At 37.5% G+C, this 26,284-nt stretch overlaps 1 protein-coding gene across 1 annotated transcript in view; it reads right to left on the reverse strand.

Moving 5' to 3' along the window:
* The window catches only part of antxr2a (ANTXR cell adhesion molecule 2a), a 43,324-nt gene extending 17,747 nt beyond the window's left edge, over window positions 1–25,577 (reverse strand). Inside the window, exons 1-16 of the mRNA XM_043239516.1 lie at window positions 25,004–25,577; window positions 23,181–23,252; window positions 21,018–21,089; window positions 20,689–20,770; window positions 20,105–20,209; window positions 19,957–20,025; window positions 19,619–19,699; window positions 17,131–17,191; window positions 16,903–16,998; window positions 15,234–15,303; window positions 11,437–11,515; window positions 11,196–11,291; window positions 8,498–8,542; window positions 7,880–7,975; window positions 5,952–6,119; window positions 5,693–5,773 (exon numbers count right to left, since the gene is read on the reverse strand). Coding sequence (XP_043095451.1) covers window positions 5,693–5,773; window positions 5,952–6,119; window positions 7,880–7,975; window positions 8,498–8,542; window positions 11,196–11,291; window positions 11,437–11,515; window positions 15,234–15,303; window positions 16,903–16,998; window positions 17,131–17,191; window positions 19,619–19,699; window positions 19,957–20,025; window positions 20,105–20,209; window positions 20,689–20,770; window positions 21,018–21,089; window positions 23,181–23,252; window positions 25,004–25,131 — 1,401 coding nt within the window. The 5' untranslated portion in view covers window positions 25,132–25,577. The remainder of the gene's footprint in view (window positions 1–5,692; window positions 5,774–5,951; window positions 6,120–7,879; window positions 7,976–8,497; window positions 8,543–11,195; window positions 11,292–11,436; window positions 11,516–15,233; window positions 15,304–16,902; window positions 16,999–17,130; window positions 17,192–19,618; window positions 19,700–19,956; window positions 20,026–20,104; window positions 20,210–20,688; window positions 20,771–21,017; window positions 21,090–23,180; window positions 23,253–25,003) is intronic.
* Between the last annotated feature and the right edge of the window lie 707 nt (window positions 25,578–26,284).

Consider the following 26,284-nt stretch of genomic DNA (forward strand, 5'->3'; position numbering starts at 1 on the left):
ATATATATATATATATATATATATATATAAAATAAAAATAAATATATAGATATTTATTTCCACTGCGTATACAACAACACTAATAGTAATTTAATGTGGTTAATGCTTTATATACTGGAGTCAATGGCTAAAGCCCAATCAAATAAGAAAACCTCCATCTATCTACATTTGTAGACAGGTTAGTTGCTGTCCAAACCCATCTAATGTGTAACCACTCCAACCCGATAGCTTTGTCATCCGCTTTGGCACCCCCCCCTCCCAGTGCCACCCTCCAAACCAGCTCACTGGGGTCCCCAACCTAATCCTGTTACCAGGAGGTCTGGCTGTTTGAGGAGGCTCATAGATTAACACGGCAGACATTGTCGAATTTACAACCAGCCACATGGACATCTGCCCTACTTTCTGCATTTCGCATATCACCCCCCAAAAAAGACGGAGAGAGACCTGGTTCAAAGAGCAAGGGGCCATTTCATGGAATCGGCAAGCCAGTCATTGTTAAAGCTGTCATTTCTCCTCTGGGGCCGGGGCGCTTTAACTGAACTGTCAGCTTTCTACTTAATGCTTGTTAAGGGTAACAGGCCAGTCTGCTGATAGCACTAATGAGGACCAGAAAAAAAAGACACAAGCATGTTTAAAGGATGCACACCGATTGTCATAACAAACACAATGGTGCCTTAATGGCTACAAAACGCAGTTGCTCAGGAAAATTATGAAGATGTGAAGATTTACAGCAGAAGGTGAAAGACTCATACTTCTATAAATATGTTAATGTGTCTTTACGCGGTCAGCTCTCTGCTTCCATAAACAAGTGCTTTCCTCTGCTTTATTATTTGTGACGCTCCGATTTAATTCCAATTACCCCATTAATTAGATATCTTGTGCCCTCTGATCTAGAGTATGTTTCAACTTAATAACATTTGCCAGGTTTTATTTGTACATGGAGACCAACGCTTGCTTGTATTTGTTCACAGAACAGAAAGTGTTTTTTTTTCCTAGAGGCAAAAAAAAAAATCTGTATTTGCACTGTATTTGTCACATAACATCCTGTGATAACACAATCAGAGGGAGATTAAATCATTAAATACTATTAAGCACTCTTATCTCCCGTCATTTTTCTTGAGATGCGAGTCCACAATTTGTGCTCTTGTTTAATCAGCATATTGATTATACAAAATCTGCATATCAATGGGATACATCACAAAAGAAATTTTGGGTGAAAATTTGAACCAATTAAATGTAACCAAAAAACAATTTTGCCTTAAAGCTGAAGTGTTTCATTTCAGCACGCGACATCACTAAATGAAACTACAGAAGTAATAACTGCTAAATCAGATTGCCTTGCGCCAAACAAATTTAAATAAAAATCACAGCAATTGCTGAAAAATAAATAAATAAATAAAATGAAAATCAGTCTGTATTTTCTGTATCGTAATCTTGTTTTTCAAAAAAAAAAAAAAAAAGTGACAAAACAAACAACCATTATACAAGACAATTTTTTATATAATTTTTATGTTAATTTAAAAATCTTTTTTTTATTATTATTATTTTCACATTTTTGTCTTTTAGCATTAACTTCATTGAACATAGCTAGGTTTATACTTAAAACAAGAAAACTACAAATGAGAAATAAGGCAAAAAAAAAAATATATACATTTAAGATGCAACGTCTGAAAACAAGTCTTAATAACAGATAGGTATTAATATCTTAATAATATAGTGGTCTCAATAGTCTTATTCGATTGTATTTGATTTGCATACGTTCTTATTTAAAGAAAAGATATTTAGATAGATATTTAAAAGATATTGGATGTTTTGCAATCAAAAAAAAGTATATTAACAAAATATTTTTTTTCAGCGATTTTGTAGTATTTGCACATTTTAGAATTTGCACATTTTTGTCTCTGGAATAAGAAAAAGTATTTTAACATTGCACAAAAAAAAAAACACACACACACGCGCGAGCTCGAAATGCACCGCAGATAGTGCGTATCTAAATGACGCTGCTCTTAACAAGTGCCAAGCAAACCACATTTCTGAGTGTTGTTGTACTGCTGATCTGTTCAGTGCAGCTCAGTTCTGCTCATTAGGCAGTTGTCCCTCACTACAGCAGCCAGACCCACTTCATACTGGCCTTGCTAGTTCATTAGGACACCGTTCGCTCTCTTGGCTCCCGGGGTAAAACACAAACAGTTCGCGGTCTGCCGCTCCGAGCCCTAATCCAGTCATGAGACTGGGCTCTTAAACACTATTGCGGCTAAGCCTGGCCATGTGTGCCTCCGACCTGAGGGACCCGGCCCACCAGCCTAGAGCCTTAATCTTTCCCTCGCTCTCTCCCTCGTTCTCACTCTCTCCTTCGTCCTCTACCCCGTTGCTATTTCTCCATGCCAGCGTTGCCTCCCTCTCTTCCTCTCTCCTGCCTCCTCTAATGGCATTCTTCAAGAGCTGGCCCCGCCGTGCCGCCCGCTCACAGTCTCTTAATTAAAATGCTCCCACCGCTCTGTTTATGTGACCGATGACTGTTAAATTAAGATGCTGTCACACTGGGCCGCAACAGTACATTTATATTTATTTATTTATTTATTTGCCGGGGCGAGTTCCGCCACAAGCTCTAGGCCTCGGGACTGCGAGCTGACATGTTTTCTTTGTCTGAGGTTGGAATTTACACCATTTAAAAATACACTCCACCTCATTACAGCACTGCCCTAAGGAGGCAAGCAGTCAGCATGGGCTAATAAGGTATGTGTTATACAGAGAGAGATTTTAATAGGGTTTAATGTATGCAGAGGCTACGCTAAAGTGACATTATACGTCTTGAACATTGCTTTCTGGGGGTGTGGGGAGCCATTGGTGCTAAATCTGCAAATTCTACATTTGCACCAAGCTTGTATTACACACTGAGCCTTCCTTGGCTTCAAAACCTCTGACAGTATCGGCTCTGTCTGAGTGAGTGAGTGTGGGAGTTGAAACCAGAGAAAAAAAAATGAGGATTGGTTGCTCACGAAAAGAAAAAAAAAAAAAGAAAAGAAAGAAGAAATGTCCTGCTGAATGAGATCTTGAAAATGAATATAGTAAAACCACCCTATCTATAATCACCATCAGTTCACATCATTACTCCCATACCACCCCTAGAAGTCTGCAAATGAGGAAACAGATTCTGTCATCATTTACTTATGTGTCATTCCATTCAAAACCTGTACGGTGTTCTTTCATTTGTGAAACACAACAGGTGAAATTTTAACTGTTTTTGTCTGAATAACGAAAAATAATAAGATCCAAAACAACAGTGGATCCCAATGACTTTCACTGTATGGAGATGTTTTTTTGTTTTTTTTAAATATCCATTTGGGTTCTACAGAAGAATGCGAATCATACAGATTTGGAACGATGTGAGAAAATGATTTTCAAACACAAACAAATGCTTTAAACTGCGCCGTACTTTGGGTAAAAAAAAAAACTAAAAATGGATGATTCACTTGTCTTTAATACATATTTACCTATTTTATATACACTACTATTCAAACGTGTGGGGTGAAAAAGATTTTATACTTTCATTCAGAAAGGATGCATTAAATTGATCAAAAGTGGCATTTTTAATTCTACAAAAGATTTCCAAAAGCTAACGGATCTGAAGGTTCTAAGAAAATTATGTTTTAGTATTACAAGATTCTGATATATACTCAAATAAATATACTCTATTTTATATTGCAATAATTTTCTACAATATTAATGTATTTTTACTCAAACTACATGCAGCCTTGGTGACTATAAGAGACTTCTCTAAAAACAAAGTTTCAAACACCTTACCAACACCAAACATTTGAACACTGGAATAAAAGATGACAGAATTGTCATTTTTGGATGAATTATCCCTTTAAGACCCATAGCAGCAGGAGAAACAAAAGCCTGTTCTGAGGGTCCCGTCTCGAGTTTGCCTTTGTGTGGCGTCTCTCCAGGGTTAATGTATGTTAATGTTTCATTTATAAAAGGTGCTTATTAGTGTGTTTTGCAGACTGCTGCTTTGTAAAACAATGCCGAGCCCTGCCGAGATGCTTAGTTAGAGGCGGGAGTCAGAGAGGGAGAGAGAAACACAGAGGCGGGCGGGCGGGCGTTCAAAAGAGCCCCCGCCAGTAATAGGCCAGCCCTTGACGCGCTGCCACCTTCTCTACCTGCTGTCCCCCGCCGCTCTTTCCGGAAACTTGACGGCAGATGTTGCAGCGCTAAGCTGGCTCTGAAGTGCCTCTCTGGCTCCCCGGTCTCCCTAACAACACAGTCAAACCACATTAGATCTCTTTATTTGTGCCCCAGGCAAGTTCGGCAGTGCAGCTGTGTCCACCCTCCGCTCTACCTTTGGTGTTGGAGCCCCTCAGGCGGTAAATGGGAGAGCAGAAAGTGTTCAGGCTGTCTTGAAAAAACTACATCTGCTGACAATCCAGCAGTCTGTCTGTGGGCGGAGTGGGGGAGGGACCGGGAGGGGTCTCAGAGCTGAACAGATGTCTGCGACAACCTGCTTCCTTACACCTGTACGAGTCCTCGTAACCCCACGGATCCAGCGTTGAAAAATTCATGACCCCGGAGGGTTCCTGTCGGGCATCAAAGCCCCCCTCTCTCTAGTCGAGTGTACGCGGCCCACCTTGGCTCTGGCGAGGGACTCCTCGGGCTTTGATAGCTCATGCCTGGACCCAGTGCACTTGATCAAGGGCTTGAAAGTCTGCACGACTGAGCTGTGGTCTGACTGAAGTGTGCCAGGGTCCCGCTTGGAGGCTCCAGACCCTCTTCTCACATGTATTGAGAGTTACAAAGGTTTTAACAGTTTGTTTGAAGAAAGTAAAACAGAACAAGTGGCTCAAGCGTGACTGGGATATTGTAGCTAATGGGAGCACTAGCGCCGCACACGCAGTGAGGGCTTCTTCAAGATGAAACAAACCCAAACAAATGATTCAAACTGTGCCCTACTTTAGAAAAAAAAAAATAAATTGCACTGTGCACATCATCAGCACGACATGTTTACTTCAAGCCTATCTTTGTCTCACTCACAAGAGGGTGAGCCATTTGACTCAAGTTCAGTTCATATTTAATATACACTACCAGTAAAAATTTTGGGGTTATTTAACATTTTTATTCAGCAAGGATGAATTCAATTGATCAAAAGTAACAGTAAAAAGATTTATTATGCTGCAAAAGATTTTTTATTGTTATTTTGAACTCTATATTTATCTAAAAAGAAATCTACAAAACTATTAAGCGGCACAACCCTTTTTAATATTGGTGATATTAACAAATGTTTAAGAAAAAAAAACTCATATATGAAACCTTATTTTTATTGTAACAATATTTTACAATATTTATTGTTTGCTTGATGAATTTTACAGACCCCAAACTTTTCAACTGTAGTGTAATCTCTACTACAAAAAAAAAAAAAAAAAAAAAGTTGCAGAAAAGGAAGTGTCTGCAATACGAACTCATGACAGTCACATCCTGTTGAGAGTATGTAGAGCTAGGGTTTGTGAAACTTGAACATTGTCTCTGTAACACACGCAAACAAACACACGCACATGCATGCCCCTAAACTGTTACAACACACACTGGTACGCTTTTATGATTCATTTGGATGGAAGGCTCCAGTTTGTTATATTATGTAAGGGTGATGAATCATATTTGCAATCCGCACTGGGGTAAACCGTCTGTGGCTTACCTTATCTGCGGTAGTTGGGCGCATGAGTGAAACTCGGTCATATTGCCGCCGCAGAAGAGCCCACAGTGCATCAAGTCGACCCTGTGATAAAACAAAAATATCAACATGGAATTAGCATGAGTTCCTTTCCACTAATCTCAGGCAAAGGCATAAAGTGCCATAATAAAGTGCCATTTTTTGGTGGACTATAACTCAAAATGAAGAAAGGGAAGCAAAGAAGAGATTTTGAAACCCTCAACAGCAACAGGAAGTGACTCACCCTGATTGGAGTATACCACTTGGATTCAGATTGATGGTACGTTGGTGTGGGTGCAGATGGCTTTTTGATCATGGGTTCTTCTGCTTCCTCTTGTATTGAAACCACTGCATTCTTGGCCTTCTCGAGACGTGCACCCTCCTCTGTGGACCCTTTCTCTCCCCAGCGGACCTACACAGAAGTTTTAATTATTATATTAATATTATTATATTACATTCTTGCCTTTTCCTTATTTAAAAGACTTAATTAAAACTGCACCCCTCAAGCTGTACATTAAAAAAGAACACATCAATAGAACAGCTTTTCTACAGCATCCCAGGACGTCCCAATCTGCAACAACTCTCAATTAATAAAACATTATTTGCATCCCATGTTTCCCTCTTTACATGTCAGGATGTGTTTTAAGTAAAGAGGAAGTAGTCAGGTTGATCTTAGGTAAACCTGCTCCCCAGATCCTGAGATGGCTTCAGAAATGGAGATAGGTTGTCTGGATGAATGAAAGCTTTCGAAACATTAAAGATGTGTTCCAGTAAGCCCTGAGCTTTATACACTCGTGGGAAAAGTTAGTGGAATTGCTTTCCCAAGATTTCAGAAGGAACTTTAATGATGTCTCCTTTAGTTGAGAGCTTGGAGAAGGGATGGCTGAGCACATATCAAACCAGCTTTGAGGTGGATACAGTGCTAAGTAGCACATTTCAGCTGAACAAAGTCGAATGACAGAATGGAAGTCAGCAAGATGAATTTATCTCGTCACAGCAGTTCTCAATCCTTCAGCGTCAACATGACTTAAGACAGCGGGACATCATGGAAGCTGAACTGGCAGGGCCCTGTCATGTCAAAACCATCAGTCAGGGGCTGTGCTACATTTAAGGGGATTTCTATCAGAAACTTTGAGGTGTGTTGAGCTTGACATCACAGACACAAAGGCTTTTAGACGGGCAAGAAGAGCAAGTGTTCTTGTGTGGATCAAAAGAGAACAATATGTTTTCTTTTCTAAGCTCACTTCATTAATCCTTCACCTGATTATTTAGGTCTGGACCTTTGCAGTTAAGTACACTAACATTTGCATGTCATCTAGAGCAACACAAGTAGTACTACCATACCAAATGACTCCAATGTCTTATATACTATATAACCTTAAGCTATGTTAATATAGCAATATCACAAAAGCTGGGGTGCTGTTGTAATGAATATAAGCAATTTTTTTGTGTAGTTTTTTTAAGTTAATTACATTTCAGATAAAATTTGACCTTTTAGTTATATTTTTTTACACACCAATGAAAATGTTTCCTAATGAAGTCAAGGTTTTACATGTCACCAAGTAATGTATAGTTTAAATGCTAAAGGTCAATTCAGGAAATGATCATCTCAATGTTCATTTAAAATATGCAGTATAGTATCCCTACGTGTGACGCCAATCAAAGCACCCCACTCCATGTCCACTTCAGATTTTCCATTTTCTTCAAAACTCTCACTGCACTGTCACTGGTGAGAGAAGGCCAAAGAAAACCAGGACAGTCCAACTTTCCAAAAACATTCTTGCTCCAGGCTCCAGGCAAAATTGCACACCCCCACTAGAAATCTGTACAGCTCATTAACCGTTTAAAACTGTTGCATAAAATACAATTTTATGTTAGTTGTAGAATTATGAAAACTGTCAGGAAAAGAAACATGTTGATGTAGCAATAACATCTTAATAAACATACAAAGCATTAATAATGTCAGGCAGGTCATCAACACTCCTGAGAGAGATAGAGAGAGAGAGAGAGAGAGAGAGAGAGAGAGAGAGAGAGAGAGAAAGAGAGAGTGTGGAGGTGGTGGACAACTGCTAAATGCTCAAAGACAGCTGTGATGACATCAAAACCTTTCCTGTCATCAGGGGGCCGCAAATCATTCTAAGCATCATTAAAGTGTAATGTCTCGATGTTCACCTCCATGCGTCTAATTCCACCAGCTCCTCTTCCTCCATAATAAGATGCATCCACGGTTGGCCACTTCTTCTTGGATATTGGTTCTGGCTCTGGCTTCTGACAAAAGTAAATATGGACAGAAAATTTACCAAACTGAAACTTCCAGCCTTAAAGAAAGCATTGTATATATTTATATTTATGCAAACTACCATTCAAAAGTTTGGGTCAGGATGTCAATATTTTATATTATATTTTTAATTAAATTTTTGGAAAATGTTTTACCGAACTTGGATTTTTGTTATATCAGACTTTAGAGTCACACCATCCTTCAGAAATTAAGCTAATTGGCGCTGAAGAGGCCTATATTATTATAGTTATCAATGCTTAAAACTTTGCTGCTGCTTATTATTGTTGTAAAAAACCTTATTTTTATGAATAGCATTAATTTGAAACATTTATAGTAACATTAATGCATTTAATGTCCCTTTTGATTATTTAATGCATCCTTTCTGAATGAAATTAAAATGTAAAAAATCTTTTGAAATTATGACTGTATTTTAGCATTTTAAAAATAATACCATAAACGTTTTTTTTGTTATACAAAAATGACAAGTTTAAGACAGATAGATAGATACTTACAGGTGGAGGTGGAGGAGGTCTTTGAGGGGGTGGGTCTTTAATAACCTGAGAATATAAACAGAATATTTATAAATTAAATTAAGCATATTAAGTTGAACAACTGGAGGCTGGCACCACCACGACTGATTACAGGGATCTGCTTGTAAACTAACCCTGTAGGCCCCTGGTGCAAAATAAAGAAAACCCAAAAATCAACTTGTTGACAGGGGAGTCTTTGGGGGTGAGCACAGTGGTCCGTTTACCTCTTAATTAATTGGACGAGGTTCAACGCTCCCCTGCAATCCCCCAATCATAAAGTCCTGAGGAATTAATTAGCTGCAATGAAATGCAGAAGGGAAACTTGGGCTTCACTCCAGGCTGATCCCCAGTGCAAAGGAGAGGAGAGTTAACAGGATGAGATGCCTTCCTGCAGCACTTTCTGTAACTGCTTATCCGTCACGAGAAACACGAAGCCGGATTCAGCAGGTGACTTCACTCACAGTCTTCCTGTGACGTCTTCCTCACTGGAAATGTCGTCATACTACTGATCGCTCCGCAAACCTGACCCATCAAACCACTCTTCAACATGATGGATAAATATGTTACTAGACTGAAGTTCTGTTTGAATCCAATGTCATTTACGAGTTCCAGTCACTGAGGCTAAAAAGATAAACCATACTGCAATATATTTGGCTACATATGAGATTCGAAAAAGCTCAGCAAACCTTTCGTAAGACTCCAACAATCTAGATAAAACATCTTGGATGTGACCATGTTTCACCTGTCAAATATGTAACCCCATCCACTGCTGATGCTTTCCAAAATGGAAGCAAGCCTTGTCTCATTAAACATGAAAGATGGATACACTGCCATCGCAGGTTAAGCATTTACTAAATTAGTTTTCAGCAAAAAATGCCTTTTAATCATCACATATCATGGGTAGAACAGCTGTTTCATTCACATTAAAGCACACTGATACCATTTCGCCATTGTTACCATTATAATGATGGAAAATGATCAATTAGAGTTAATTAATTGCTCTTTGACTCACAACTGACTGCTGGAAAATCCAGTCCCATCCGTCCGTGGGGCCCCAGCGTGTGATGATTAACATAACTTTGGACAGAACCTTGTGCTAAAGGATTAGCTTTTTTTATTGAGTAATTAAAGAGCAGATTTATATTTGCCAGACATATTGTGGGATAAATAAGGCATTACACAAATGACACGCTGGGCTGTTAGGTTCTCAAACTACCTGACGGACAGATGTGGAGCCGGGACAACCCTTTAAATGTGGTTGGGACGATAAAGAGCTGATAATTAAATCCTAAAATGTCAGTGTACTTAGCCATCTGACACTCGCACGAGGGGCTAAAAACTAGTGGCACAGCTGTGGAATCAACCAATCACAGTCCAGCAGTGCAACGTCCCCATATGGCTTTCGGGATAATTGTCCAATTGGAGTTTATAATCTGTCCATTTCACCCCTCTGAACACACTGTTGTGTCAAGCTGTTTCCCAGGCTTAACATGATCATGGACAAGTAGCAGGTAGCATATTTGCAAATTAAAATGGTGCATTTCCATTAACATAAAATTAACCTGTTTGCAGTAAAACAAAAAATTAATGACCTAGGAGTGCGTTATCGGTACATACATAAACAGATGCCTTAATAGAAATTAAATTACACTTAATATTTAATTTATAAAATAATATATATATATATATATATATATATATATATATATATATTAGTGTTTAGATAGATGACTGCAGTCAATTTAATTTTTGGACTGACCCTTTTCATGGTGCAAAAACGCATATTCATACTTTCATACTTGACCCTCTACTGTCTTCTGACCCATCTAATTATCATTTGGTAAAATTTTGGCATTTCTGCAAAAAAAAAAAAAAAAAACGTGTTGCTGTGGCTGTGGATACTAATTTGCGTGTTTCGTGAGGTGCTTCTGTATTTCTCTGATTGCTGGAAACTGGCAAGGCTGAGTTTAAATATTAACAAAGCACACATGGCCCTTCTCTTGTGCCGGGGTCCCTGATGGAGAGGAACAGCAGCTCCTCCACCAAGACAAACAGGGCCGAGTCCAGACATGCTGCGGGGGGTTTACATTTTAATGCCTTTGTTGGTTTTCCAAAATATGCTTCCATCTCATCCTGGAAAGGCTCCCGCCAGGTTCTCAAAGAGAGGTGGTGCATATCATTTGTGGTGCAGTGATGCTGATTGCCATAGCGATACTCGCCAGCTCCACGAATTCTAGATGTTTTGTAAGTGCACCATCTGTATATACATGCACATCAGAGCCGAGAAGCATAGCTGCTTTTTTACTTCAATTATTATTTTAATTATAGGAGGGCATACTTTGTTTGGTTAAAAACATAACCACCAAAAAAAAAAGAGCTTTGTTTTCGCGCATATGAAATACTTCCACATTTCAGCAATTGGTCTAGTTTCACATAGTAGATGATTAGTCAGGATGTGGTCAGATCTTTATACTGTTCCGCTAAAATGGAAGCAGCTCATACTGCAATACTTGTAAACAAATTGTGTAAGCGCCAAGAGAATACCATATAAAGCAAATATAGAGAACATGTTCATTTTAATCACAATCCCAGTTCAATTTTAATATAGATTAAAAGGGACAAATGTAGATGGAAAGGGACAAATTTTACACTGGGATGCTGCAAGACATGTGACACTTACGATAGTGCAGCAGAGAGGCCAGAACCACCACATCAGAGCCAAAGCCAACAGCAGCAAGAGCACCAAGAGCACAATTACCACCACTGTACCGTCCGACTAATGAGAGAGGGAACATTTACAGTTAAAAACAGCATAATAGCAAAATCTTCTGAAAACAGAAAGAAAGGAAATACTGCATGTAACATTAAAACCAAATTTTTAAAGTATATAAGCTGTAGAGACATTCTCATGTCTGACTTACACATGTGGAGGCAGTGATGATGAAAGCACTGGAAATATATGATGAGTTCTTATTTAAACTGATCAGAACGTCCATTTCTCTGTAGGAAGAGAACACATAATCGGACATTTGAATGTTGTTGTTTTTTATGTAATGGTAAAAACACACTGCCTTGAATAAAGTTTGAAGTTATTCTTTAAGCACAACTGTATAGTATGCTTTACTTGTAGAGATTTTTCTGTAATATATTTCTGTAATATGACGACGAGTTAAAGTAATGGAGAAGAAACTATAGGGAAGGGGTAAATTTGGAGATTCTTTAGAATATCTTATAAAAGAAGTGTGTAATAATAAGTGTTTTACAGACTAAACAGAAGAAAAAGGGAATTACTTTAAACTCATAATGAAACAGACAAAAACAGGCAAAAACAGAGAAACAAAATGAAATATGAATTAAAATTTAAAACTGCAGAAAAAAATGTAAACCTAGTGATGCTCACTGGTGTCATGAAGATTACTTGAAGTTTAATTCCTACAGAATGTGAGTTGAAATTCTCTCTTATTTACTGAGGAGGGAGTTGAAGGTGGCTCGCAATTAAGGCACTAATGATGAACGGCATTGTAATTTCCATATGTCTATTATGCAGGAGACAATTACCATGGGGCTAATGAGAATCCTCAAGCAGGAAATCGACTGACTGAACGCCTGAGATCCTTCCCAAAATGAGAGAATATGTAAAAAAGACAGACCACTGTCTGCAGAGCCAATGACGATGCAATAGAGACATTGCAGAATTAGAGTTATCTACAGCGAACAACAAAGATTTCAGTAATCTTTTAGATTTTGGGTCTTGCGCAAAGTATTACCAATGAGAACAGCAAGGTTACTTCACAAACAACATCTGAAAAACTAACTTTTCCCATGACAGCCTAACCCACACTTTAAAATCTGTCACAGTACTGCACAGTAATGTAGTTTTTTTGGTCTCTTGAGGGTTTTTACATGATATTAGGTTGAATTGTCATAGCCTTTTGAAAATCGAGTCCTGAGGCTGTAGGAAGCTTGTAAAAGGTTTTTTGCATGTTAACTAGGTCCGTGTGCTGAATGGATGAGAGGAGAGGCTAATTCAGCTGACATACTCAATACATGCAAATGGGAGGCAGGTTGTTAATCAAGCTGGATATATGTATGTTTGGTGAAGAAAGGAGAACGATTCACTAAATGATTTTATCTCCTTGAACTTGACGCTCTGAAATTCCTCCGATCAACTATTTTCAGTCTTTGTTGGACACAAAACACAAAGCATGAGAACTGATTCTGATACATCTGATACATGTATCAATACTGATACATTCAATCAGTACTGGACACTGGAATTGGCAATAAATTCCACAATTAATGAAGGCTGATTTATTTATGTTTAGAGGTACTTCTTAAACCACGACGCCTGCCAGAACGACCCAAATCATAAGAAAGAGTAAACTCTGTGGTAAACTCTAAAAGGCATTCCCCAAAGGTTCCCAACTACATTTATACTAAAAATGGGTGAATCCCATGCTAAAAAAAGTTGCCTTATCTAATGGTTTTCTTTTGTCTAGAAATGCAGACTAGAAGAAAATGTGACAGAAGTTCAGCAGAATGAGTCACGCACATGGACACAAAAGTGCTTTTGCAGTCACAGAAGGCCCCTCATAGCACCTCAGGAGACCGAGATTGGTGTGGTGTGCGAGTTTGATTTCAAAGCACATGGTGACAGAAACTGAAAGTAAAGTAGCTGAATGGGACGACACTGGTGTCACTAAAGGCATTATTGCATTATTGAAGGCCTAACATATGCATCAAGCCTGACTAAAGTTAAAGCAAAGTTAAATCTGTTAGGTTCACTGCACACTGTTCTAAAATTATCTGCTGCTATTATATTTTTATTTTATGTTTAAATTGTTTTTGTGCCAGGTTAAAACTGCTTACAACAAATATATTGTACTTGATATCATTTACATTAATACAAAAAACATATATTTATATAATAAATGATTCCAGTTGTGCTTTGCCACTTAGTAGCATGTAGTATTAACTATACTTCATAATACATGTATATAGCTATGTTTTTTTACAAACTATTTCAAATAAATGCTGTTCTTTTTAACTTTTTATTAATATATATATATATATATATATATATATATATATATATATATATATATATATATATATATAATCAATATATCAATTAATATATATATATATATATATATATATATATATATATATATATATATATATATATCAATTTTCCACATAAATATTGCTACCCAATAAGAAAAAATTAAGAACCAAATCAGCATATTAGAATTATTTCTGAGGGATCATTTGACACTTAAGACTGGATTAATGGCTTAAACTACAGTATATTACATAGAAAACAGTTATTTTAAATGAGCAATTTTACTGGATTTTATGAACAGCCTCAGTGAATTTATAAAATGTCTTATAAAATGTTACCAAACCACAACAGTAGTATAACTAACTACTTTTCCACAAGAATACATCGACTGGGTATTAAAGACCAAATTATGATAACTTGTAGCTTGGCAAGCAGCTTTCCAGCATTGGTGAAAGCATCCAATATGACATAACCTCATACGAAAAACACCAAACTTTAATTCAAAAATATATAAACTATTCAGCAAGTCATCGCCTTTCGTTTATGAAAGAAAGTGACCATCATTTTATCATCTAGCAGAGTGAGAGGAGGAGCTCTGGTGAAAGCAGCACTGCCATGTTATCTGGGCGCATCACCCACCCCCTGTGCAGATGGAACTAAAATGGCGGCCTGACAGATCAGATTCATTATTGATGAGGCACGTTCCACCACTCACGCTGCAGGCAGGTGTCAGGTCTGTCCCTCAGTTATTTTTCTCACTCCGTTGTTGTTGTGAAAACGCAGGTGAGGACATGCTGCTGCCAGACAAAAGTTCCTCACCCCCTCCAGCCAAAGACTCAAAGGGACGGGGCCGGCCAGCGCTAATGGGCAGGCTGACAGATGCCCTAGATCCTGGTCTGACGAACCAACAGCTGTCGTTGCAGATGAGACCCTGATATCTGGCGCTACGTCACTGAACCAAAAAGACACTATTTGATACTCTCTAATGGTCTGTTCGGTAGGGATTGTTCAGGGCAACTCCAGTATGATTGCATATAAATGACATGAACTAGTGAGTGGCATATCCTAGATGTGCTTCCGATCCAAAACAGGCGGTTTTCTGAGTGCAAATTGGACAGATGGGATAGAAACGGAGAGAGAGTGCTAAGAAAAATTTCTAGCACTCAACAACGTTGCAGGTGTGATGTGGTAGCCTATTGTCAGTACGCAGTGAATTATTTAAATGGGAGCGTGGAAAAGGGAATCGGTGCATCTGTCGCACATCCTTTTAAAGCCTTCCACCAGATGTGTTTACTAGCCGTTCATAGCACCAAACTACTTAATGGGTCACAGTTGCCAGCCAAGAGTTAATTAAGCAAGCCTTATGAATGGCGACCACGTATAGTGGATCAAATGTCCCAGTTAAGTCAAACCATAATTTCACACAAGCTGCTCACAGCTAATCCCAGATCTAAACAGGGTGCTGTGTCTCTCGCTTATTTTTAATAACGTAATGCTGTAACATGACATTTTAGGCCGGTGTATCACACAGTATTTTAATGGGTCACAATTGAGCAATAGGCTGTAACAGTCAAGTAACACAAGCTATGTCTGCTTTCTGTACATATGGAGATCTCAGTGACACTTGCCGCTTCATGAAAGATGAATACTCACTGTCCCACTGACTGCAGCACTGGAGCAGGACACAGGATATAGTTGTCCTTCACCTTGCTTGGCTTCACCTCTGCAAAGTAAACAGAAAGTTGATTGTGTTATGATCCGCCGCCAAACTCGTTGGAGAACAAACTCCCCCCAAGATGAGCTCATCCAGGCCATTTGTTATAATGTAGAGGCTCGCTAGAACTGCTGACGTGTGCATGGGAAGAGTTTAGGGAGGAGTGCCGTTTCTTGAAAATAATTTCTTTGTCGCACCACTACTAAAGGCACACAGAATTTAACGTTAATGTATTTCCTGTCTGGTTACAAAAGCAGCACGCAAAAATGTGGATGCCATATGTGGATCTGTCAACTACTGGTATGCACTCATGAAGGAAACACCATTCAGAGTCTGTTAGGGACAGGACTTGAGAGCTCACTGCAGTGGCTATATAGCATGTGGCTGCCTACGGAAAACTATATGTGTATGATTTTAATACACAGTTAAATAATAGTTTACACAAATTACAATATACCTTATATTGTGCCAAACCTTTTGGCAAATGAAGATGCAATGAAAAATATAAATGCAATGTGTAGTTTAGGATTTTGAGACATGAGCATAAGCACACGTGAATGAAAGTTTCATTTCTAGAAGATATTTCCCTTAAAAAAAAGAAGTTGCTTTATTGCTAAGGAAATACTTTTGTTAGCATATCAAGTTAGTTATATCAAGTTTTATTATAGAGAAATAATAAATTATATTAAACTTATTAAATTAAATGAAATAATTTGACGTCAGTTCTTCAGTGTGCTCCAAACTGGCTAAAACAATAGTTCACCCAAAAATCTAAAATGTTTATCTGCTTACCCCATGGGCAGCAAAGTAGGCGAATTTGTTTCTTCCGTAGAACACAAACAAAGATGTTTAAATAAAACCGTTGTAGTCTGTCACAGTCACATAATGGAAATATATGGGCACACAATCTTTGAGAGTAAAAAAACATACACAGGCCAAAGCAAATTAGACCCTGTGGTTCGGGATGCATACATTGATGTGCAAAGAGTAACCTAATTGAAATTAAGGGTTGTACAGTGTCAGTGGTCCATGTCACAGATAGGTGGCAGGATACAGATAAGTGCACGGATAAGTCTGTGACCCTCCGTAAAGCAAGAAAAAGAAAACGTGTAAGCTGTTGAAAATAAGTCGTACCTTGTGGTGTATCATAGGTGAGTTTTTTTTGTTTTGTTTCTTTGCACAGAATGATCGTTTTGTGTCTTTGCACATCAATGTATTGTTACGAGCCGCATGGTTTAATTTGCTTTTGTCTGTGTATGCTTTTTTTTACTCTTACTAAAGACTGTGTGCCCATTGACTAGCATTATATGACTGGCAGACTGCAAAGGTGAGTTATCAATCTTCGTTTGTGTTCATTTTTGGGTGGACTATCCCTTTAAAATCCACTGCTTTATATCTCCGTTGGTGTAGTTCAACAACTTATTCAGTCGTTAGTAGCTTAATGTGACAGTTAAGCCACAAAACATCTTGCATTTTAGGTGTATCCTGCTTGTCACTTCCTGTCTGACACAACTGATTTTCAGACACAGAACCTCTCTTAAACCATTTGATAAGAAGTATCATATCCAGTAAGGCTTAGATCACTATATGCAGCATAACCATACTTACGAAGAGTAACTCCATCCACTATGAAACTGCAGAGCACTCCTTCTGTTTGCCTCCCCAGTGTGAACCCGTTCCCTCTCAAAACAATGTCAAAGGTCTCTGAGGTATGTAAAACAGATGAGGACATAATGAGAAGCACTCCTGGGCGTTCACCCAAATCAACGACCACATACACGCGCACACACACAAAAACGCAATTTCATCCACCCTGACAGCCCTTGAAATGCGTACCGTTCACGCAGACGCTGGACGGCTCCACTGTTAGAATCTCTGTGCATGATTGCTTGAGGATCTGTAATATGAAAAAAATAAAATAATTCAAATCAGTACTTGTCACTGCTGAATCACTGTATCAGCTATCGCAGTGTCCGGGTCTTTAGCATTCACGCTGTGGATGTTTGCTATGCCAAATCAAGCTCAATGAGACGAGCATCACATACAGTGCAGTGTGGGATAGACCCGTGTCAGCCGTTATGGGGAAATTATGCTGTGCCATTTTCCCTCTTCAGCTCTATTAGAGACCGCAGGCTGACATTATCATATAAACAGGCCTGTGAGAGGCCACCATCGCTTCTCCCATCATCCACATAAATCAACAGAGGACAAACTATGCAAATCTCTGTACACAACGGGCAAAAAGACAACATTAACAGAAAGATATGGTCCTCCGAATCGCCTGCAGTAGAGATGAGGCTTCAGACTGAAGTGGAGGACACGTATAAAACAGGCTGATTGAATATGACACCTGATAAACTCTACTATCATTAAACGGGAGAAGGAACACCGACTGAACGTCAGGGCTGAAAGATACACAGGATGGTCTTTATGGCTCTTTAATGAGTTATGAGATGGCATGATACAAGGGAAGTTCATCGCAAGACGTTTCAACTTATTCTCTCTGACAGGTATCTATACACACATAGGAATAGACTTGATGCATTAGAGCAGCCATCTATCTATAATTATCAGATATTTAGAATACTCAATTGTGATTGGCTAATCATGACATTCCTGCAGTGCCAACAATTCTCGAGATCATGGATTTTACCTTTTTTTAAGCTTTTATTCTGCCTTGGTTCACCATCCTGCTGAAAGTGTTTTCACAGCTGCAGTCAGATTTAAATAGCATTTCCTGTGCTATACTCAAGTACTGTGCTTTTTCTGACAGCTCAAAAGCATGATATTTCCATGACTATATGTATAATGTGTACGGGGGTTATAAGAATTACCACTACCACTAAGTAATGCTTTTAAATTTGCCTCAAAATATTCTTGGCCTAATCTGACCACAGTATCCTTCCCTTTCACATCACAACCGGGTCAGTATTTATTTTTATACTCAGAAACCTGTGTTTACGATTTAATCTTTGTGACTGTTTAAGCAAGATCCATTCCCTCCATTACAGATGTATGTTTTGTGGAGGTATATACACTAATGCATTTCCTGTTAAATAAAAGCATTAATTTCAATAAATAAATGAATAAATAAAAATAACAACAACGACAACAACAACAATAATAATGATAATAATAATAAAATACTGACCCCAAATATTTGAATAGTAGTGTATATATGCAAATATTTAAATGAAGTCAGAGAAAATAAAAAAAACTTTCTCTGCCATCAATCAAAACATTCTTGGAATATCAAATTAGGCTTGGATAAATCTATTCTTTAGGCTTTTGCTTTTCACAAAATCTCTGTTAAGTCTACTTTAGGCCCGGACTGCAAAGCTGCACAGATGATCTCAAATCCTGGAAATCTGAGCAGAGAGCAACATGAGGCCAACTAGCCCAGCCTCCAAGATTACTAATCACTGGAGAATGCCTGTTTTGCTGGGCCTGAAACTCCATTTGGCCAAACAAGCTTACTCGGTAACAAAATGATTGGTCTTTTTTTCATATCTCTTTTCTGAACAATACAATAAATTACAAGGAGGTCCTGTCTTTTGTCTCGCATGACTAAACCTGAAAAATATCCCAGAAATCGATTCCTGTGGTAACAAAACAACACACCCGTATACAAAAACACTGACATCAGCTGGTGATGGTTTACTGACGGCAGATGATGTTCAGTCTTCAGTTCATACCATGTTTACAATGTTAAACCGTATCGTTGGTAAATGCCATGGACATAAAGCTGCAAAAATGCACTGAAAAATACTTGCTCGGGAACATTTCAATGCATAATGACCCAAATGGAAAGTATCTCAAAAGAATTGTCAACAGACTTGTGTAGGACGAAACTGCTTTGGCAAGTTCATACAAACAATGTTTAGCAAAAAACTACAATTTACAACCAAGTGAACTTTCAAAAGCTATATTTTATAAAACAGCCTTTTTGGAAACTTTGCTGTTAAATAACAAATCTGGATTGTTTTAGAATCAAGCATCGGTCTGAACCCAGTTTGTTAATTACTAAAATACGTCCATCTTCGGAGATCACAGGAAACATTTCCAAAAAGGACTGCAGACACAAGTTCATTTAGGGTGATGTGCTTGATGTTGTTTTTCTCAGCATTCTTCCCTTGATTAAAGCATTTAACCCCTTTTTGCTTCACTCCAGGTGGCTGTTCATATAAGACGTCTACTGTAAGTCGCTTTGAAGAAACTGTCAACCAAATAACTACTTAATAGTTCAAAGACCGAATCTTTCTTAGTTGCCTAGAGGCCTCTATCATACCTTTAGGGATGGGTGCCCTTGGCATGTGGAACTTACCGAGTTAACAATGCCTTTGAGAGCTTGAAAGCCTCCTTTGACTGGGAACACTTGCTCCCTGGTATCAGCCACATCGGCGAGCTGTTGGCAGGCAAACAGGGAGATAATAATAACAGGGCTGATAGCCAAGCAAGAAAAAAAAAATGTGCTGACATTTCCTCTTCTTTAACTCAGTTTGTCATCGCTACAGAAACAGGAAGAGAGCAGCAGTCCTGTAATTACAACCGGGTACAACCCCTGCACTTGATGGAGCTTTAGAGAGCTTTTTAAGTGTTAATCGCACATGGTTTCTGTGCAGTATTAAAAATGTTTAAAATCTGCTGGAATGCCAGTATTACCTGTTCCTCATCAAAGTCCTTCACGCCAACACAGTACACACGGGCCCCATGCATCCTTGCTAAATCTGCCTATATACACAAAGTAAACAGTTTGTTTAGTAAACAGTTGAAACAAAAGAAAAATGTATGATTTTAGATACTAGCCCACCTCCTCCTTAGTGAGTTCATGGATATATGGTTCAAGCTTTCCATCGGTCAAAGCAACAATGATGCTAGAGGACTTTTTAAGCTGATCTTTCATTTGTTTAGTTGCCTGGAAAGAGAAAGACAGTGACAGTTGTGTGAGTAGAAACATATCTATTCTCTCAAAAAACTGCAGGGATGTATAAAAGTGTAGATAGCAACACATATACAGATATTTAAATTTTCTACCATTGTATCACAGAACTCATCTTGAGGCCAAATTTAGGTTGTTGAATGTGATGTGTTTACTTAGATAATTATAATTACTTAGTAATTATACCTTATCTTGGTCATAAGGGAAACCAAACAGTTTACCAAGTTTTATTTTGCTTATTTTAGGAAATTAGTTAGTCTAGTACATTTACAGTCCAGTTTCTGGAGTATATATATATATATATATATATATATATATATATATATATATATATATATGTGTGTGTGTGTGTGTGTGTGTGTGTGTGTGTGTGTGTGTGTGTGTGTGTGTGTGTGTGTATATGTAAAGCAGACTCAAAAATTCCAGTATTTATCATAAAATAAGAGTGTACTTACCTGTTTAATTCCTTCATGCATGTAGGTTTCTCCTGCTGGTTTGACTGCACTTAAATCCCTGAGTCCTTTATTTATTTTTTCCCTGTTAATGAAAAGCAAGGAATATTCTAATTAGTGTACAGGAAAGAAATATTCTATAAAATGTTATGCTCACAATAAGATGTAATGGTAATAATAAAAGTAATGTAAAACCATTTACATATGAATGAAACCTTTGCTCCATAAATATTTACTCCTCTTTAATGTACTGAACAACACAAACACGTGGTGTATTATTAGCTGTCTTACACTAGAGACTGAAAACACTCCATGCAAGCCTGATTCCGTACCTGTCTCCAGTGAGCTCTAACACGATCTCTGCTTTCGATGAAAACACTATGAAGGACACTCGCATATTTGGACTGGAATGAAAAAAATGGGAAAAAATGGAAAAACGCTGTAAATGACTGACAAGTGGAAAATCAAGTCCTGCTGCAAATTCTAGTTAAACACAGTTTTTTTTTTACCAACGGCAAAAAGTGGAGAAGAGACTTGATTTTTTTTTACTTTATTAAAAAAAGCCAAATACAAGCATTGCTACAAATGAAGCAAATAAATCCTGTGATGTAGAAAATTTTGTTTCCTCGTGTTCCTTTCGCAACCATAAGAGTTGGTTCATGAGTAAGATGAGCCAGTGTGATCAGCTAATAAAAGCTTGTGACTAGGAAAAAAAAAATCCCTTCAGCCTGGACCAGGGAAGTGATTAATTGATAGGCAGACAGGAAACAGGTTGTCATGTGTGATTCATGCAGACATCCTGTTGGTGATTATATTTATACCTGTGACTTCCTATGTATATTCATCCTACCTTTTGCAATAAGAGAATGACAAACAAGGAGCCACACAACTTTTCTACATAACAGTGATGCAATACAGATGTGGATTTGGACTTACGTCAAGTTCAGAACTTGACAACAATGGCATATTTCAAACTTTCCTGTGTTCATTTCCTATTATTTGACATTACAGTATTTGCCATTATGTAGTATTTACCATTACCATTACTAATTATACTTTAGTTTAATTCTGTTGTTTTATATATTTTTTTTCATTTAGCTTAATTTTTTTTGTTTTGTTTTGTAATTATTTTAGTACTTCAACATGCTTTTTATTTCAATGAATTGCCCGTGCAACATTTCTAATGTTAATTCAAATGTTTCAGTTAACATTTATTTCAATTTTATTCCAATTAAATGAAAAACTGAAATGCTATCATGCATTTACAAAACCAAGGATTTTTATTTCCTAATGATATTGGAACAGAATTATTTTCTCAGAAAGAACTGACACATAATCTGACAACAAATATATAGCTGATTATGACAAGTACATTTCAATGAAGCAGTTGGTCTTTTTCACAACCTTCTGTCACGAAAGCTGACACAGCATAGGAACATGTTGGGTTCCTCTACACATTTGAAGTCAGGTCTCAGGACTGAGCATAAGGAGAGGTGCTGCTTTTTCTCACTCATGACATCCAATCCACAACCATCCCCCACATGAGATACTCAGCGAGAATATCCAAATGTATCCAAGCAGCCAAATTTTGGTAACAAAAATCAGATGAAGAGGCAAGAGAACTGAACATTTCGCAGGCTGATTAAGTGATAAATGCAACAATGACTCGCCAAATGGTAATACGATACCCTGCGTGAACGAAAAAAAAATTGTCCTGAAAAGGAAATGACCTTAAATGTTCCTGCACATATAAAGAATACAGATGTACTATAACCTACTTGTATCGTCTTTCAGCTTGGTCCCTTATTACACCATCAGACAACACAGGAACCTCTCACATAGCTCTTCAAGGTAATTCCTAAATGATATATTCATACAGCAGGTCCATTCAATGCTTAAAAAAAGCACCCTTAAAAGAGCCAATGCAGACCACATGGCACAACAGAAGACCATCAAAGTCTATGGCAGACTGCACTGGTCTTCCTGCACTCATGACTTAAAGTACATTGGCTGCGTCTTCTCCTTTCATGTGTGAGGGATAAGTGTGCTGTTGGATGGTTGCAGTGCAAATGGCCATTCTCACAGCCCAGAAGACTGAGCCTCCTTGCCACCCACTCCCACCTGCTCCCTTTGCTATTTTCTCAAGCAGACTGCTTTCTTCTGGCTAGGTCGCTACCGTCTGTACTGGCACATACATTGAGTCAACGTTACATAAGTTCAAATTCATCTGGCGGGTTTTTTGTGTGTGTGTGTGCATATATATATATATATATATATATATATATATATATATATATATATATATATATATATATATATATATATATAGTATGTATGTAGTTGCCCCCTCCATTATAGGACCATCTCAAAACCGGATGTGTAGCTGCTGTGTATTTAGCTTTGATTCAACTGAAGTGATGGATGACTTTCTTTGATGTGGTAAATTGGGAGATATATTCACAACTGATCGAGCAGCATAAAGCTAGAATATTTACCTCACAAATTTCTCTGTAAGATTTTTGACGAAATCGTAGATCTGAGTCCAGTCGGTCGAAACACTCCCAGATCTGTAAGGAAGCACACGAAAAGTCAGCACTCGGTAATAAAGGAAAAAACAGCTTGAGGCAATTATATTTAAACCCTTAAGTAAAATGTCCCCATCTGGTTATTGTAAGAGTTGTGTTGTTGATTACATTGTGGCAAACAAGCTGCTGAGTCAGTTACACTTGGTCTCTGTGAAATGATGTCTGTCTATAATGGGCTAAGGACAGAGCCTGCGTCATGATATCAACATACGGTGTGAGTCAAGGCACTTCACTATAACTGCTGACCACCTCAATTCTCAGTAACACGTCTTTAAAGCATTGCATCGTTCCGACACCAAACGTCAAACTAGAGGGTCAATGGTGGAAGTCCCGTATATACATAATAGACAAACCAAACCAAAAACTTGATATATACAGTAAATTACTGTTAAAATTGAAAAATGTACAAAGCCCAAATCTTATTGCTATTTTTTTTAACTGAAAAAAAATTAACTATTATGCCAATTTATTGTTCTTAGCGGACACTTATATAATAATAATTATAAGGAAGAATAATAATTATAATAATTTTTTTATTAATTACATTTTTTTTACATTTTTATTAATTCTTTAATTTTTATTATTATTATTATAACAAAGAATAATAATTATAAGGAAGTTTACACTTTTGTTTGGTATAATGTACAAATCCTATTAAACTGGCAAGCAGGGATAGGTAACAAAAAACACACAACTTTTGCCAAGCTAGAACTCAAAAACCAAAAAGGCCACAAATCAACATCAAATGAAGCAGTAGTAGGCTATAATGAATGCCTAGCCACAATGCAACTATATTACCTATGATGATTTTATAATCATTTTGATTGTTATTCGATTATTGCAAAATATGTACACAATATAATCCATTAACCAGTTCAAATGTAAGTGGACTTCTGTGACATTAACCTCAATGCAATGCAGTGTCTTTAATGAGAAAAGTGTATAAAATGTGCCCTTGATGTAATAGCTACAAGGTAATTGAACTAATAATTATAGTCCACTGCATGTGCTGAGAACATAAAACACAAGCGATAGGTAATTAGAAAATCATTTTTTATGCATTGTCTTCTTCCTTGTCTCAGGCCAAGGTCAGAGAATCTAGATAAGCTTTAGCAGGACCATCAGAGAACATCAAGCCACAACCAGTAAGAGTGGTCTGGATCAGTGAAGGGGTGTTTTAAATTCCAACAACTGAGGCCGGATCTGCTTTTCTAGACCAGTCAGTGTGCATGGATTGTTCTGTGCTGCTTTTAGATCTTCAAAAAGAGGATATCTGTGCCATCATCCTGTAATATTCCCAGACAGGATGGAAGACTGCACAGATGCCAACAAAGGATTCTCAAAGGAGTGCAAGTTAATATAAAACATTACACATGCAGATGAAAAACAGACAGTTAGATGGATATGCAGATATGGAGATACGGAGACAGAAAAGATGTACCGACAGTAGATAGATAAAGACAGATAGATCGCAGTCTCAAAAGACTTTTATTTAGTGTCTTCAGCTTCTAAACGATGCAGGTCGTAAGCAGTGTCTGGCACGGAGGTGAAATCAGGTCAAACGGCAGAATAGCTGATACATCAATTCGCACCTTAACCTACAAACACGAGCTTGCGTGTGGTGTAAGCGATTTATAACGTTATAAACAGCAACTCTGCGTTATACATATATTATACATATATTTCGTCTTGATGACTTTGAATTCAGAACATCAAAGTTTGCTGGTACTCACCGGTCCAAAACAAAGTAAAGGTCGTATGCTCCGTGGCAAGAAGAGCTTTCAGCTTTGAAAGTTGAAAAACATAAACAGAAGAAAAGCGTCACCGTGGTCGCCACGGTCAAGAGAGTTTTCTTTGTCATAACGGCGAGTTGTGCATCCACGGAATAAAATCGTAAAAGTGGGCCTAAAACTGACTTGAATGGCGTTTTCTCAAATGAAGCGGCAATGTCAAGTTCAAAACAACGTTTCTGGTCTAGCGCAACATGATCCAATTTATAGCGTTGCAGAAAGGTTCTTCATCTTCCTGTGAGACGTGCAACGTCGCTACATCTGATTTCTTCACTTATCGTTTTACGCCACCCCTAAAACGAAACGAGTGATGACAAGAAAAGTGCAGAGAAGTTGTTTCAAAAGTTCTTTGCGAGTTTGAGTACTTCACCCAGTTTTGGTGCGCATGCGCGTCCGCCCAGATGTGAGACAGGGTTTTGAGGTCAAAATGCCGCTTGGCTCTTCCACACACACCCAGCAGCTGCGATGCTTTTGTTTGACAGGATGTGTGTTTGAATAGGACTATTTAAAAAAATCAGTGCTTCTTTTTTTCTGTGGGATACTGGTTGCATTTTGGTAGGGTTAACAGTGATTGCATTTTGATAGCAGACTGTAAACAGACTAGCACTCTGGATGTGGCAAGATATGGCCTTGAGTCATGTTTTGTGTGATCTGCGTCGGGAATTTTTCATTTTATTGGGCAATACTAGAAATTATCCTTTTATAACAATTGTTTATCCACAGATAATTCAATGAATCATCAAAAACCAATACGAGATAAACTGGTTATGTTACCACTTTTAAAGCTTAAACGTTATTTTCTTCAGAGCATAATATGTCCTCTTTGCTTTACATAGGCCTATTTAAGTTATTATATTTTTATTTATTCATCAATTTCTCTAAATGTAATTGTATTATTACAACTATGGTGTTTGAAGATACATGATCAAAAATAAAAGTATAGAAAAGTGTATTATTTATAATATTATATTAATAGTACATATATATATATATATATATATATATATATATATATATATATATATATATATATATATATATATATATTATTATATATATATATATATATATATATAATTATTTAATGTTAATAATAATAATAATAATAATAATAATAATAATAATAATAATAATAATGTTTCTGACACCTTTTCTTTGGAGGTTTGTTTTAAAGACAGAGAACTGTTTCATTAGTCTGCTTTTCCGCTGTACCATGACAGGACA

Source organism: Puntigrus tetrazona, chromosome 5 (assembly GCF_018831695.1).
Source record: "Puntigrus tetrazona isolate hp1 chromosome 5, ASM1883169v1, whole genome shotgun sequence".
Lineage (NCBI taxonomy): Eukaryota > Metazoa > Chordata > Actinopteri > Cypriniformes > Cyprinidae > Puntigrus > Puntigrus tetrazona.